The sequence below is a fragment of the Squalius cephalus genome, assembly GCF_949319135.1.
Source record: "Squalius cephalus genome assembly, chromosome: 17".
NCBI classification, from domain to species: domain Eukaryota; kingdom Metazoa; phylum Chordata; class Actinopteri; order Cypriniformes; family Leuciscidae; genus Squalius; species Squalius cephalus.
This window is the reverse complement of record NC_137138.1, coordinates 10,023,566-10,039,227: the sequence shown is the minus strand read 5'-3', so window position 1 is coordinate 10,039,227 and position 15,662 is coordinate 10,023,566. Positions and strand designations below refer to the sequence as shown.

General features: G+C 37.8%; 1 protein-coding gene across 1 annotated transcript; it reads right to left on the bottom strand.

Moving 5' to 3' along the window:
• Positions 1 to 851: 851 nt before the first annotated feature.
• On the bottom strand, positions 852 to 14,690 carry ell2 (elongation factor for RNA polymerase II 2). The gene is made up of 12 exons (XM_079898208.1): positions 14,482 to 14,690; positions 10,470 to 10,517; positions 9,157 to 9,278; positions 8,908 to 9,071; positions 6,866 to 7,125; positions 4,330 to 4,454; positions 4,124 to 4,190; positions 2,758 to 3,424; positions 2,257 to 2,320; positions 1,906 to 2,077; positions 1,729 to 1,773; positions 852 to 1,632 (listed from the first exon to the last, which is right to left on the bottom strand). The coding sequence occupies exons 1-12, from the start codon at positions 14,611 to 14,613 to the stop codon at positions 1,516 to 1,518; spliced, it is 1,983 nt and encodes a 660-aa protein (XP_079754334.1). The 5' UTR covers positions 14,614 to 14,690; the 3' UTR covers positions 852 to 1,515.
• Positions 14,691 to 15,662: the final 972 nt, after the last annotated feature.

Below are 15,662 nucleotides of genomic sequence, written 5' to 3'. Positions count from 1 at the left end.
TGCAGCAAGCCTCAAGAATCACCTAGCCAATCAGAATCCACCATGGAGTTATTTGATCCAGTGAGAATTTGCATAATTGCAAGCGATGTTATTTTCAAGGCTGATTCACACAGCTGCATTCTGGATATTTTCCCTAAACAAAGATCAAAGAAAATAAATATTACCAAGACACCACAAGTGTTCGACCACCATCTTCTTTTAGATACCGAAGCGTCGCTCAGAGAAACGTGCCTTATTCCAGACTATCAACATAAGATTAAAAGGATTTTTGTTTCCTTTTTGGCAAAACTTCCTACCACACAGGTTTTGTAAACATAATGTTTCCCTTAATCTTTAAGAAGTTTATCACTCATGATACCGTCAAATAAAGACTTCTATTTTTACGTAAATTTGATAAGTTTTTTTAATACTCAAAATTCCAGCAATTCCTTTTAATTCAAAAAAAACAAAAACATAATATATATTGCTATTCATATTTCATAAATAACTCTGAGACTTGCAATAATTAATGAATACATTTGAAATGGATATACAGGTCTGCCTCTGCTCGATGCATTTCCTCATAAATCAGTAGCACCTTTGCCATTAAGATGGTTCGATCATTTTCTTAAACAGAGCAGGCCCAAATTAAGAACATGTAACATGAGCCAGGTTGATCCCGAATGCTCTGGCTGTTCAAAGGAGGAAAAAAATAATAATATAGCAGCTTTTTTTGGGATTTTTGTTTTCCGTTTTTTTTCCTCTTTTAGTCTATATCCAACCCTCCTCCCCGAGCCTCTCTCTTCCTGTATTTTCTGACCCACAATCCTTCCGAAGAATGAACAAAAACACTGAATATTTTTCACACTCTCTCTCTCTCTCTCTCTCTCTCTCACTCACACACACACTCACTCACTCACTCTCACTCCACACCTTCCATGAATGTGCGGTGGACCTGCGACCAGGTCATAACTTCTCCCCACTGCCCCGGGTGCTTGTAAGTCTCACTGATGCCACACTGTTATGTGTCTGTATTAATACCGTAAGGCATCATTTGCACTGTGGGCGTGAATACTGATGCTGTTCAAAAAAAAAAAAAAAAAAAACTGGGCCACAGGGAGAAAGGAAGTCTCAAGGCTCTTGGAAACACCCTCTTCTATGGCCACTTTTCACATACTGGCTCGATCACCCCTGTGCAAAAGGCTTCAAGAAATATGCGTCGTAAGGCCCACGGTTTTGCGTTGCGTAAATTTTCTTTTTGCATTCAAAAATGTTGAATTTTTCTTTGTCCTTTTTTTCTTTCAAAAAGTCCTTCAAAAAGAAAGAGAATGACAAATAAAAGGTATGGGAAAGGATGAACAAGGAAGAAAATAAGAAAAAGAGTGATGAAGGCGGCCAGGTATGGGAAATCGGCGAGTGGGGAATCTGTAAATAGAATAAATAAGGAGCTGTTTGATCCCCACACTCCCCCACACAAGATGGTACTCCGGCTGAGGAGCGCTCTGATTGGCCGAGGTGTTTGCTTGGTCCCGTGCCCTACAGCCAGGACTGCGCCCTCCGCTGGTCGAAGTCAGCGATCAGCCTTTTGATGTGGGCCAGTTTGTTGTGCAGGTACTCACAGCGCTGTTTTTCTTCATAGTAGTTTGGGCTATGCTGTAAAACAAAATGTGTCAATATACCATTTTCATTTGACAGTATGTTTGTTTACCAAAGGACCCAGATGGGCAAGACATGCTCAGTTACACTTACTTGTTTAATTTTTTTGTATTCTTGCAGCACCTGTTCATGTACTTCCTGGAAGGAAAAGACAGACACTTATTGCATGCAATACAAATAAATGTATACATAAACCATAGTTCTTCATATAAAGAAAGTGTCACACAGTAAAATACATTAAAGCAAAACAAACAAGTCTTGTTCTTTTACCTGGTACTCTTTAGTTCCTGGAGCAAGCCGCCTACACCGGTTGTCCAGTTTTGTAAAACGACGCGTAACGCTCTCAACACGGGCATGAAGGATACGATACTCATCATATTCTGCATTGAAGTCATCCTTATAATGCTGCCTCTGATCCATAGATATCACTGCAGTGTACTTACTGGAATAAAACAACAAAAACACAATGAGACTCTAGATAAGCATTTTGTTCATTTCTTATATATAGTTTGTCCATTGAAGTAAATGCAGAGGGTGTATGCGGAAACACAATATAAAGGAGTCAAAGTTCACTTCCACTATGCAGAAACATGCACTACAAAGTAGTCAAAGATCACTCACATTATGTAATCAGGCTTCGTTGGGATTGGCATTTCAGTGCTTTTGACAGGCTTGTCTTTGCCAGCTGTAAAGAGACACACCAGTCATGTACAAACATGTAAATCTGCCATTTCACAAGAACACGTAACACATGATCTTTGGGTCTTTAGGAACAGAATAACCTATATGATGTTGTGAACTAAAGTTCATGTTTCTAAGCCAAATGTAGCATAAAGCTATCAATCAGGCCTGTCAATATGCTTACTTTTTAATTCACAATTCCTGGCATGCAGCTAATCATTTTTGGATCTTTGAAATTTGGCTGTTATTCGACTTAGTGGTACGGTTAACAAACATTGGTTGCATTGCAGGTTTTCTGTAGACTTTGATTCAGATCTTGTTGCTATTTGATTCAATGATTTATTAATTCAGTGACTTGTTCAACCAATGACCGGTTGTCATTAAAATGAACGAACAATTAATCATTAATGCGAATGCCACATGAAGTGCCACAAAACAAACCTTCTTTGTCCGATTCGTGGCTGATGTTGGCAGGAATGTGTTTATGTTCTGCCTCACTCCGGTGTTTCTTTCTGGGCTGTGCTTCCTTGTCACAGTGATCCTCCTTGCGATGCGCTCTATCCCTCTTCCGATCCTTTTCCTTATCCATCTCTCGTTCTCCTTCTCGCTTCTTCTCTTTATCTTTGTGCTTCTTGGACTTCTTGGGCTTTTTGCTGCCATTGCCATCACGGCTGGCCGTAGGAGACGCGGCAGAGGAAACGTGGAGGCCACTGCTGGTGGTAGTGGTGGAGGTGATGGTGGTTGTCGAGACAGTACAGGTGGAGAAGGATGAGGGGGAGGTTGTGGAAACCGGCTGGCTGGGAGGGCTAGGCGTGTGGTTGCGGGGCGCGTAGCTCTCCGAGGAGTTCCCACATATAGAGCTCTGGTCCAGGGGCAGATCCTGAGACCCCCGGCCCTCCGGCGTGCTGGGGGAATTTGAACTAGAGCCTGTGACAGGGGGAGGGTGAAAGGCGGGTCCAGGGCAGGCAGCCGTGGGTGCAGGTTTTTTGTCCCCAGTTTCCGAAGAATGACGACCAGATGAGGAGGGGGGTCCTCGGTTACTGAGATGGGAGATTCGAGGCTTCTTAGACATAAGAGGATCGATGAAGTCGGTCTCAGGTTGCTGTTTCTGAAGAGCAAGGAACAAAACATGACTCTTGTTTCTGGAAATTCCATGGAAATGCAAATAGTGACTATTTTTGTATGAACCTAAAAAAATTATATTATGTAAAAATATTAATATTATATTAATATAAAATAAAGTATATATTGTTTATATAAAAAAAATGTTTCAGTCATTAAACTCCAGAGGGCACAGGCTGATAGGTCCTTTACATCCAATCTGCAAGAAACTAAATCATTGCTGCATGGTACAAGCTCTGCTGATCCTGCAGCCAATGTGGTTGCTTGCTTAATATTTAAATAGTCTGGTTCAGTGTTTGCTGTGGGGTAGTCCTGCAACACATTATCAGATCCTCTGAAACCCTCTACCTCCACCAGTTCCACCTGACTAGATCTGCTACGGGATTCATGTACGTCTATTCACGCAGCAGCAGCATATCTATTAGCATAGGGTGCTAACAGATATGTCCCTGTATCTATTAGCAGTAGCAAGTCCATACTTGCTCAGCAGCAGCATAGCAGATTTAGTCCTCCAAGACCAAATACATTAACATTGCCATATTCCGACAACAAGCTAAAACTATTTTGACAGTTGTCATGATTGAATATACACATACATGTGTGCGTGTGTCTGTGTATATGTATATATAAATAATTTATATATATGAAGAGTATCAAAATTAAAATGTTTATGTTTGTGTCATACCAGTGGGGATGTTGGCTCTTTGGTTGGACTGCTGGATGAGACAGACTCTGAATTCAAGCCCAATTTACTGTTGGAGGAAGACAAAATTAAACTAATTCAAGCTTTGCAAAATACTCTTTAGATCTCCTGTACTGGCTCTCAAAAATGATTCATGTTCAATTACAAAGTCATTCTTCTTTTAATTGCATGTGACCCGCAAATCTTACCGTGCCAGGATCCTGTCAACTTGAACCCGTTCATCCTCCGTATAGCCCGGCCAGTCCCTCTGGACCTCACGGAAGATAAAGTCTTTAAGCGAATACGAGTTATCCTTAGGGTTTAGATTGGCCACCTATAGGAATGGAAAATATTGTGTTAATTGCTTTTCCTTTGATCAAAATACAGGACATAGATTTTTTTTGAAGGACCAGTTTTAATTTTTTTTAAATGGATAAAAAAATAAAAGAATCAATTTGGGTCTTAAAATAGGTCTTAAGTTTAATTTATTTCATTTAATTAGTGGTGCTTGCTAAGGCAAGCTTGAATTTTGAACAAACATTGAATAAAGTAATAACCTAGCTCGTCTTAAACTGTAAAAATCTAGTAAATTCTCTTTAAAGGTTGGGTAGGTAAGAATTGTCTAAAGAACTTTTTTTCAAATTGGCTTAAACTGTCTTTATATACCAATACATAATTAAAATGTAAGTACTTTGAAAAAGAGAGTATAAAAATTGAGTGACTATAGTGTATTTAATCTTCAAAAAACACAGCTCATTAATTCCTATCGGGACGAAACAAGTGATTGGCTTGCGCGACTGTCACTCTCCTTCGCCATGACTACCGCCGCTATTACTGGCTCTGCCCACGTGCGCGCAGTCGCGCACCCGTTTTTAGGTGGGAGTGAATGGAATTAATGAGCTGTGTTTATTGAAGATTAAATACACTAGAGTCACTCAATTTTTTATACTCTCTATTTCAGAGTACTTGCATTTTAGTTATGTATTGGTATATAAAGACAGTTTAAACAAATTTGAATAAAAGTTTTTTTAGACAATTCTGACCTACCCTACCTTTAATGTAAAAATGTAAATGACCAATACGGCTTTATCTACTTTTGCATTTTTATTTCTTTATTTTTAGCAACTAACTACTTATACACATTTGATTGGCAGGAGAATGAACATTTTGCATCCTTGTTTAAGTCGGCATACTTAAGAGTGACAGATACACACACACTATAAATAGTAATGCAAATGGACAGTTAGGCAAAGGGATATAGTGTTACTTCTTACATTACAACCCAACGAGGGGACCGTTTCAGATTCTCAGTCCTTCCTTAATTTCCAAAGAAGGAGAGAAGCTGTTTTCATACTTCCCTATTCAAATTCCTTCTATACTTGATAGAAAAGGATGAAAACCATGATATTTCTCCTTTGAAACTACTGGGGAGAACCGAAATTGCTCCTTCTACCCCTTTTGATGACAAAAGCCATTCAAATATGACTTCTGTCAACAGCATGACCTTGGATCAACTGAAATGAACTATGCAGGTCTCTTCAGCATGTGAGCTGTTTGAGTAAGCATGCATGTGCATAATTACACTAATAAGGTTAATTTATGGTTGCCTAATCTCCCACGTGCTATACATTCAGCTGTGGTGAATGCAAGTCTTTGTGTTTGGGCTGTTAAATGGTGACTTGCATTACGTGACACTGTGCTTCTGCAAAAGTGCCGCGAGTCAGTAGCCAATTAGATCACAGCTGTGATTTGATGCTATCTATGCTTCAAGTCTCTGTCACCTATCCTGAACTAATATGAATGATTAAGACAGTCCTCAAGCTGCATTCACAGAACTTGCACAGCAAGTTAAGTGCCATTAATGCCTTTCTAGTCTGTCATCTTGCTCTTTAAACATATTAAAGAATATGCGGGTTGAATACAAGTTAAATGTAAATCAACAGCACTTTCAGCATAATGTTGATTAATTTATTTTGAGTCATCTCTCGTTTCCTTTCAAAAAAATGAGGTTGCAGTGAGGCACTTACAATGGAAGTGAATGGAGACAATTTGAGGATTTAAAGCAGAAATGGAGCTTATTTTGTAAAAAAGCACTCGTCAAAACTTCTGTTTAAACTCTCCTTTTCACGGTCGTTTTAAGGTTTTAGGCATAGTTTTACGAATGTGTCAAAAATGTGATTTACCTTTACACAGAAAAGGTACACTACCATTCAAAAGTTTAAACAATTAACAATTTTATGCAGTAAAGATGCATTAAATTGATCAAAAGTGACAGTAAAGACAAAGTTATAAAATAACTATTGGTCTTTTAAACTTTCTATTCATTAATTAATCCTGAAAAAAAAAAATCATGGTTTACGCAATATTAAGCTGCACAACTATTTTCAACATTGATAAATGTTTTATTGAGCAGCAAATCAGCATATTAGAATGATTTCTGAAGGATCATGTGACACTGAAGACTGCAGAAATTATGCTGAAAATTCAGATTTGCCATGACAGATATAAATTACATTCAAATATATTAAAGACTTATTTCAAACTAATAATATTTCACAGAATTACTGTATTTTAATCATATAAATGCAGCCTCAGTGAGCATAAGAGGTATCTTACAAAAACATAAAAAAACATCTTAAACTTAATTGCGTGGTGAATTAACATTAAGCCAGCTGTCGATTGATCTTAACTTCTTGCTTAAATCCTGAGACCTAAACTGATTCCACTCCACAATCTCACTCTCACCTGGTGTAGTGTTGTGCCCATAGAGTTGCGGTCTTTCTGGCTGACGCCGTCTCTTTGGAGTCTGGCGAGCACCTCTAGCTTCTTGTAGGAGCGCAGGGCCAGGAGGTGAATGACACGGTCCCGGTACGGACGTTGTGATACGGGGTTGTTGGTAAGGCACTTGCGGATGGTGTTGGCTGGGTTGAGGGGAGTGGTCTGCTTCCTCTCTGGAACCGGGTCGGGGGCTGAGGGGGCCGGTTTTCGATGCTGGATTTTTTTGTCTATGCAAAAAAAACATTCACAGAGAGACGGCCAATCAGAGAAGTAGTTAAAACAGTGAAATTTATTATAAGAAATTCTGGGAAAGTCTCTTTGCGCTTTACTAGCACTGGTATATTATATGTGGATATATGTAGGATTAGTGCTAAAGATGGTATATAATTTCCATTGGTGGGTAATACTGTCTAAGGGGCCATTTACACAGAACAAGTTTTTTCCATTCCAATGCTCTACTTTTCCATTGTTTTTCTATGTAAAAACGCAATACACGGATGTCTTTAACCGTCACAGCGTCTCACGTATGGCATTCTAAAAATGTGGCGCTCCAAACAATACTGAAGTACCTATGTGCCTCAGAAAAGTTTCCTCAATTCTGAAATTCCTCAAAAGTTATTTAAAAGATTAAGGGTAGCGACTCCTTAACCATTGCTAACCGACTCTTTCTCTTACAGACTCTCCCTTGGTTTGCCCGAACATGTGCCGATGACTAGACGACATCAAGATACAAACTTTCGCTGTCTCACCTCCTGCCAGTCAGGCGAAACCCTTGCGTCAGTGGATAATAAGCTTTGGCCGTCACACATGTAACAGTGTACAGCAGACTGGGAGGAATCAAGGAAGGGAGGATCTTTTCAATATAGGATAATACAGCAAATCTGCACAATTTTGAACTCTTCCTTGTGACTCTCAGATTAACCACACAAACAAAAGAGTGTGACTAGGCTTCCTGAGCACCAGCTGCTGCAAAGCCTTCCTTTTTTTGCACTTCCTTTTGCTGTGAAAAATGCACAAGCACCCGATCGCTCCTCCCCTGCGGCTCAGTGCCGAGGGGGGGGGAGTGAAACTAACTTTTCCAGTTTTGCCAGCTGTGGTGCGGAGATCGGGGGCTCCCAGAGGGGAGTGACAGCTGAACAGGTGCTGAAAGACAGGTTGAGTCTAGAAGGGGTGAAATATAATGAGCTGCATTTGAGTGTTAGTTAAAGACACTCTAAAAACCCTCAAGGGTTCTCCTTTTTTCCTAAATTGTGATACCTTTTTTAAAACAGGAGATAAAGCGGGTCTCTAGAGTTTTTAAAACGCAAGAACGGCTGTTTTCATTTAACAACCTAAGCAGGTGTCTTTGCAGGTGACAATAACCATATAAGATTTGAAAGATTCAGTCACTTCACAATAAACACTGGGACACACTGGTAATCTCAGAGACATGGGTGCACCACGACTTAGCCACGTCAGATAAATAGGATGAACTTTTACTTGCTTTTTCTCTTGACCCTAATCCATACATCACTCCCTCTAAAGCTCCCAATTGGTTTAACGCACATGGTTACGTGCTCAGGGACAACTGAACTGGGCAAATGTTAGAGGTCTATGTGAAAAATGAGGAGATCTGCATGATGGGAGATCACAAAATTATTTTTTTTTTTTAAATCCATTCCAATCTAAAAAATTAGCAAACTCATGTAACATTGTACTACACGCAGATCCAAAATGGAAATGAAAACAGAAACCGAAAAGAAAACCGCATCCTGTGTAGAAAGATTCGTTGAAACAGAAACATCTTGACTGAAACTAGTCCGAAATTAAATGGAAATGCTTGAAATGCTACTGGACAGAGATTTAAATAAAAAGCCCCTTTATGGGCTTTTTACATGTTCAATTGTTAACATAGGGTCATTTTTAACTTAGGATTAATGTAATACTGGGTACTCCCCTTATCTACGTGACCAGAATGTGTTGGTGTGTGCATGTTACAGGAGATAAAACGCATTGAATTAATATCAAACCTCTGAACGGTCCTCCGGGTTTGATGAATTTGGTGCTGTTCTTGCCTTTATCCTCCTCTGCTTTGGTCACGCGCTCTTTGGTCACCTGGTAGGAGTCATTGGTGGCACATACTGTCATTTTGTCTTGAATCGTTCCCAAGGAGGACAGATTGGGGACCCCAGAGCTAACAGGCACAAAGAGTATTTAAAAATGAGAAACAACAGCAAAATGAGCAGTGGTTTTTGACAAGAAATTCACTCTACCCTTACCTAGATATGTACTGGTGGATACACTCAAAGCTTCCTTGAGGATTGTCTTTGCCGAAGTTGGACAGATAAAAGTCGAAGTTTTGAGAGCCATCGGAAGCATCTGTCGTTGGGATTTTAATGCGCTGAAGGGGTGGAGATAAAAACAAGTTTATTTGAATGCTAATAGAGGCAATCATCATCATCAAAAAAAAAAATCTACAACTAATATTAGATTACTAACTACTACAGTAATTTAAGGCATCTTAGGTTTTTATTTTTTGGCTGTTTCAAAAAGCAGTCATTATGCTGTCTTGTACCTAGTTTTGGACAAATTTTAAGGTAGCATTGCATTGCAATCCCACAATGACAATATGGCAGATGGCAGAGTTGAGAGAAATTACAGTTATACATGCTTTTATTTCACTCAATACTGATAACTATTGATAAAAATAGTCCTGTCTGATTACTAATCACCAATGTTAAAAACGTAAGCTTAAAAAAAACAAAAAAAAAACATTAGAACTGTTGCCTAACTAACTGAGATAAAAAGTTTAAGCTGAGGTACTAAAATTAAAATAAATTGGAGCTAAATAGAAATAAAAATGTATTTAAAAAATTTACAAAAGCACATAACCACCATAACAAAATTACTGAGACGTAAACTAAAATGAAAATATAAAAATTCTAAATATTAACAAATACTACAATAGTATATAAACAGTACTAAAACACTGCCAATCACCTAGTAATTTCATATATTTATTTTCTGTGTTTAGGGTTATTAGCATAGCAACATGCTAATGCCAAACTATTGGAATCAACAGTCAGCATGAGTCAAGTCTTTTGACCATTTCTCATGAAGAGCACTATTTGCGATGTGCTTGACTGACAGTTAAAGAAACTGGCACCCATGTAGAGCGTTATAAATTATTCACCTATGAGGATCCATCACTGTTGATGGATCTTGCCTAGAACTTTTAGAACAGACTCATTGTGACAGAACAGTCAGACACTAGTTAAGTAGACTATGTATTTAGAGAGTATTCATGGGCGTAAAACCAGAACCGTACTCGCCGACCCAGTATTTATAGTCACACAGCGTCTGAAGTAAACTACAGCATGGTGCGCAGGGTCAGGGGTTAAACGGGTGCTTTCACAGTGTAAAAGTGAGATACCTCCCAATTAAAGCACAGAAGGCTCAGGGCTCTCTATAAAGACACAAAGTCCACAAGGGTGCTTTGATGAGTAACTCGCACCCTTCAGCCAGTGATGATACTCATTCAGATGCTGTAAAACATTGGGTCTATTCCACAGGCAACGGAAAGTCAACTTACCCCATGAAGACCCTGAAAACGTATCGTCGCCTGTGGGGCTGGTGCATTCTGGAAAAGATGAGAATATTCAAATGTCAACAAATTCATAAATGAAACCTGCCTCTAAAAAGTTATTTAATCTAGCAAAAACATTCAAATACAAGTGACCGAATGGGTATCTGCTAATTGAATTAAGAAAAACTATGAAATGCAGCGAGATTAATGCAACTATGCTCAAAACAGCATACTTTTCATATTATTTCTGCAGCATGTAGTATACTGTCCACAGTTACAGTATGTGCATTTTCTGCATGAATAGGTTACCAGCAAGACCTACTACATCTGTCAAAATTTGCAGTTTATGACTAGACCACACTGCAAAAAATACCATATCCCTCAATGCAACGCACTTGACTTGAACTTTCAATTCCACTGGAACAGGTATGATTTTATTTTATAGTACCTACCATGTTTAGAGTACTACATTCTGTGCAGAATTCATTAAATTGTTAAAGGAACAGATGCACATGCATAGACCAAACTCTTTACTTCCCAGCAACCACACACCTTTAGATATATTCAAATACTTCCCAAAGCCTCCTCCATCTGTAAAAGCTTGTTTAACCAGATAAGTTTCACAAGCCCCCCCCCCCCCCAAGCACACTTGCACACAGACTAGATCAGATCACATTACACAGGAGTACGAAGAAGTGCGATTAAACACTCTGATGATTTGGAAACCTAAACCAGTGGTTCTCAACTCTTAAAACAGGGTGCACATCTGTGTTGAGTCAGGGTCACGGACACAATGCTAAATGCAAATAATAAAACACCACTGTCCATATAATCGTGCATAATTAAGATAGTAAAATTCATCCATGACATACGTTTGCATATTTCTGGGCTATGCGGTCCAGTGTTATTTTAATACATTTCAATATCTGACTTTAACAACTTTTTGGTGCTTCGTCAAGTCGCAAGTTTCGCAACTTGATGTCCAACATAAATTTTGCAGCAAAACCACCCTAATCCACAAGTGACAGACACAGGCAATGTAGTTAAAACAGCTTCCTTAGTAAATCAAACATTAAAAATAAGTACAGACATGCTTTTGCAACTTGAGATCTATTATCAACATTTCGGGCCGTTAAAGAGATAAGGCACGGCTCCAGGATCATCACTGAGGTTCACGCATTCCCTGTCTTTGCCCCGACTGTCTTGTCCCATTGCCGAGAGACGAATAATGATTAACCAAGAGCTCAGCTAAAAACGGTAGCGAAAGACAAACAGAGCTGGAACATGACAACATGTGCCTAGACACTGTAAATAAATGCCAAATTCTGGTCAGTGAATCAAGCTAGCTGAAGACACAAAGTACAATTAAGCATTCTGTCTATTTGGCAGTATTATGCCAAAGCTAGAGCAGGTATGGTACGGATGAACTAAAGTAATCCCTAACTATTATCTGATTAATATAGGAGGACGCTAAGCCCTGCATGATATGATCACTACAGTACATTCTTTACACTCACACTTCATACACAACAAGATTGTTATGCAACCTTCTGCAGCCCTTTAATATTTAATTTCGTCATAGCATTTTTCAAACACGTTAGATATTGTCAACTGAACGGCATGTACTTTGCTTGAAAACTAAAATATGTAATGACATAAATCACTTTTGTTGACTGAAATAGTAACATAATATAAATATTAGATGAAAAGCTTAAACTTAAGTTAGCCTACATGAATATTGAAATGTTGCCTTGGCGACTGAGAAAAATAAGTACGAAAAGTACTAAAACTGAGAATAAATTAGAGATGAATACAAATATTTACCAAAAAACAAAAAAATAACGTCATTCTAAAACAAACTAAAATTAAAGTAAAAAAACAAACAAGATTTATATAAAAAATGCTAATTCAAAATATTAATAAACACCACAATAGTGCTAGATTAAATCAAAAGGAATGGCATGCGTGTTTTGGTGAGCTCTGAGCTTAAAGGGATAGGCTAGTTCACCAAAACATGACAATTCTGTCATCATTTACTCACCCTCAAGTTGTTTCAAACCTGTATGAATTATATGTATATATATAAAAAGGTATTTTGAAGAATGTCGGTAACCAAACAGTTTATGCGCACCATTGACTTCCATAGCATGGAAACAAAATACTTTGGAAGTCAATGGTGCGCATAAACTGTCTGGTTACCGACATTCTTCAAAATATCTTTTGTGTTCAACAGAAGAAAGAAACTCATACAGGTCTGGAACAACTTGAGGGTGAGTTTTTGGGTGATTTTTTTGGGTGAACTATCCCTTTAAGACTCATTCAGCTGGCTTCACCGATGGTGTGTTGTAACATTTTGAGTATCAACCAAACTGCAAGTCCTAATCAACAAAGACAAACAGAAACAGTGCCAGTCTAAAGCAGCCAGGAACTTGATGGATTATGAAGCTAATTTTAGTCCCAAACAAGCTTCAAGGTTCAACTTAACTCTTTTGAGAGGAATCCAAACTATATGGGTTGACTAACTTTATAGGTGGCCTGGATCAGATGCATTGGGTGAATGTCCAATCATTCACAACCTAAAGCAAATCTTGGGCCTAAAAGTTTAGCTGGATTTGGCCTTTCAGGATTGAACGAACCTCCTCTATGAACCCGGTGCACAGTTTTTTTTCCCCCTTCTTTTTTACAACGGGCCAGCTGTAGCTTTAAGTCAAACACTGCCTCGTAAGCACTTTGAGCAGTGTAGAGCTTTAAAAAAATCCAGACAATGCAGCTCTTCATTGAAGCTGCCTGATTTCTCCTAGTAAGCCAGTAGAAACTCTTTCAGGCTTTTGAAATGATAGAAATGTCCAGAAGGTCTTTTTTGTTTTTATCAATTTCCTAATCTTAGTGACATAGGCCTATTCATTACAGTTTTACACATCTTACTCACGGTTTGTACTCACTTGAATGACCCAAATGGAAAGAATCATACACATCGTTTGTGGTCAGGACTAGTTAAGAAAAGTTGATCAAAATTACATGAAAGATAATTTGTGCACCATTAAAAATGTACAAGCTAAATGGGTTTCCCCACTTTGTCATATGCCACACATCAAAAGCAAAAAGACTCCTTTCTGATGAATAATGAATTATCTACTGTGTTTTTTAAGGTAAATATGGATGCCTAGCACATGATAAACGACGGTTATGGTATAAAACGACAAAGTATCTTAATAAATCAAACTCCTCAGGTGTGTATAACTCTTCCAAGCTAACTAGCTAGCTCAGCAACAATATTTAGACGTTAATTAGACAAACTTAGATCTCATTTGGTTTCATTGTGTCTCTAAACCATGTTTATTTGGACTAAGAGTCATGAATATAAAACAAATGACAAAAATATCGCCACATTTGTGAACTTAATCATTGTTGGAGGACTGCCAGCTAGAAACATTAGCCATGCTATCAGCTAGCTCACCAAACTTCAATTTTCGTCAAACCCAAAGACTTTTTCGTATGTAACACGAAATATTTACTTTAACGAGTCTGTAAACTAACTAAAATGATCAAGATGTCGAAATGACAGACAGCTGATTCGACGTTATTCGTTTGTATAGAAAGTTTTATCTAACCGTTAGCATTGTAGCTTATATTTCGAGGATAAAACACAATAAAATATACAACATCATCGCTTTATCCAGTTTATATAAGCTCTAGCAATCACTCAGACTTCATAAATGTATAAAAATTCATTACATGTGGTTTTTAAGTGTTCAAATTACATGCAGAGAGTTCATAGCAGGTAATGGTGTGTTGGCATAATGCTCACTTCCTAGAGTCTTTTTTCTTTATTAAAAAACATTTTCCAATCAATTCTGCCAGGACATCAACCAACTGAAAACATTTATCAACTTTTAAGAGATGTTCTATTGTTTAGAGAGAAATAAAACATATTTATTTGACACTAAGGCTTTTTGTGGGCGAGCAAGCTCTCGCTGCTCTTTTCTCTCTATAAAACTGTAAGTTTTCCAGCACTCACCTTACAGTTTTGGTAATTTTCTAGCGCTTTAAAGGCTGATTCTGTCAGTTTGACATGTAAAACTGATATTCTGTCGCTCTTGCGACCACAACTGAGTCCATATGTGCCATCCTCGCAGAGAGCTGCCATCATCTTCACCAGCCCTCCACCATAGTCCCTCTGACATACGTGCAAACTCTCTCTCTAATGCGGACACAGAGGGAGGGACCTTTGCAAAAGTAAGTTCCTTTCTGCTCTATAGCCTACTGTTAGAAAGATAGGAGACTAGTTGGGTCTTTTCTCTCTCTGTGTGTTACTTTGCAATTTTTTTCCCCCTCTATGCTTCTTATACTTTTCCACAAGTATCCCAGTATTTGTATGATGATCAGATTTATGCTTGTTATTTCCTCTATGCTTTTTTTTTATTTGATAAATAAAATACATTAAAAATATAAAATTTCTTGAAATGTTTCAATTATCGATATATTAATTAATCTGCTGATATTTGGACATTTTGAGTTTAATTATGGGTCATTAAGCATGCCCGGTTAGCTGATTGGTAGTTAACCTTGTGTCAGTTTCAAAATCAGCCTTGTCAATTAACAATCAACATTTTCTGTTTTTATTAAGTATTAATTAAGTATGGCAGTATTACATTTATAATATATTATATAAAAATGTAATAGTTGTCATTTAAATCCAGATATTTTAATTTGGTGTCAGTAAATTTGCATAAGTTTATGCTTATTTCCTCTGTGCTTGTTATTTGATAAATAAAAACATTTTAAAAATAGCATATCTTGAAATGTCCTAATTATTTGTAGACCAGTTAATCTGTTGATATTTGGCTATTTTGAGATTAATTATGGGTCAATATCCATGTCCAGTTGGCTGATTAACAGTAGTGCTAGTAAACCATTGCTGAATTCGGAACCGCATACTACTCTTACTATTTCTGCCATAGAAAGATATGGTAAACGTAGTATGAGTAGTAATGCGATTCCAAATTCAGCACGTGCCATGTGTTTCAAAATCAGTCATGGCAATTAATAATTAACATTTTATTTTCAGAACTTTTTTGAAGTAAATTTAAATCTTACAATGAATATTCTGTAATGAGTTGAATGATAAATTATTAGTTTTTAATTTGCTTGCTTTTTCTTCTGCGCCCTTGCTGTAATTTAAAGGATTATCAAACACAA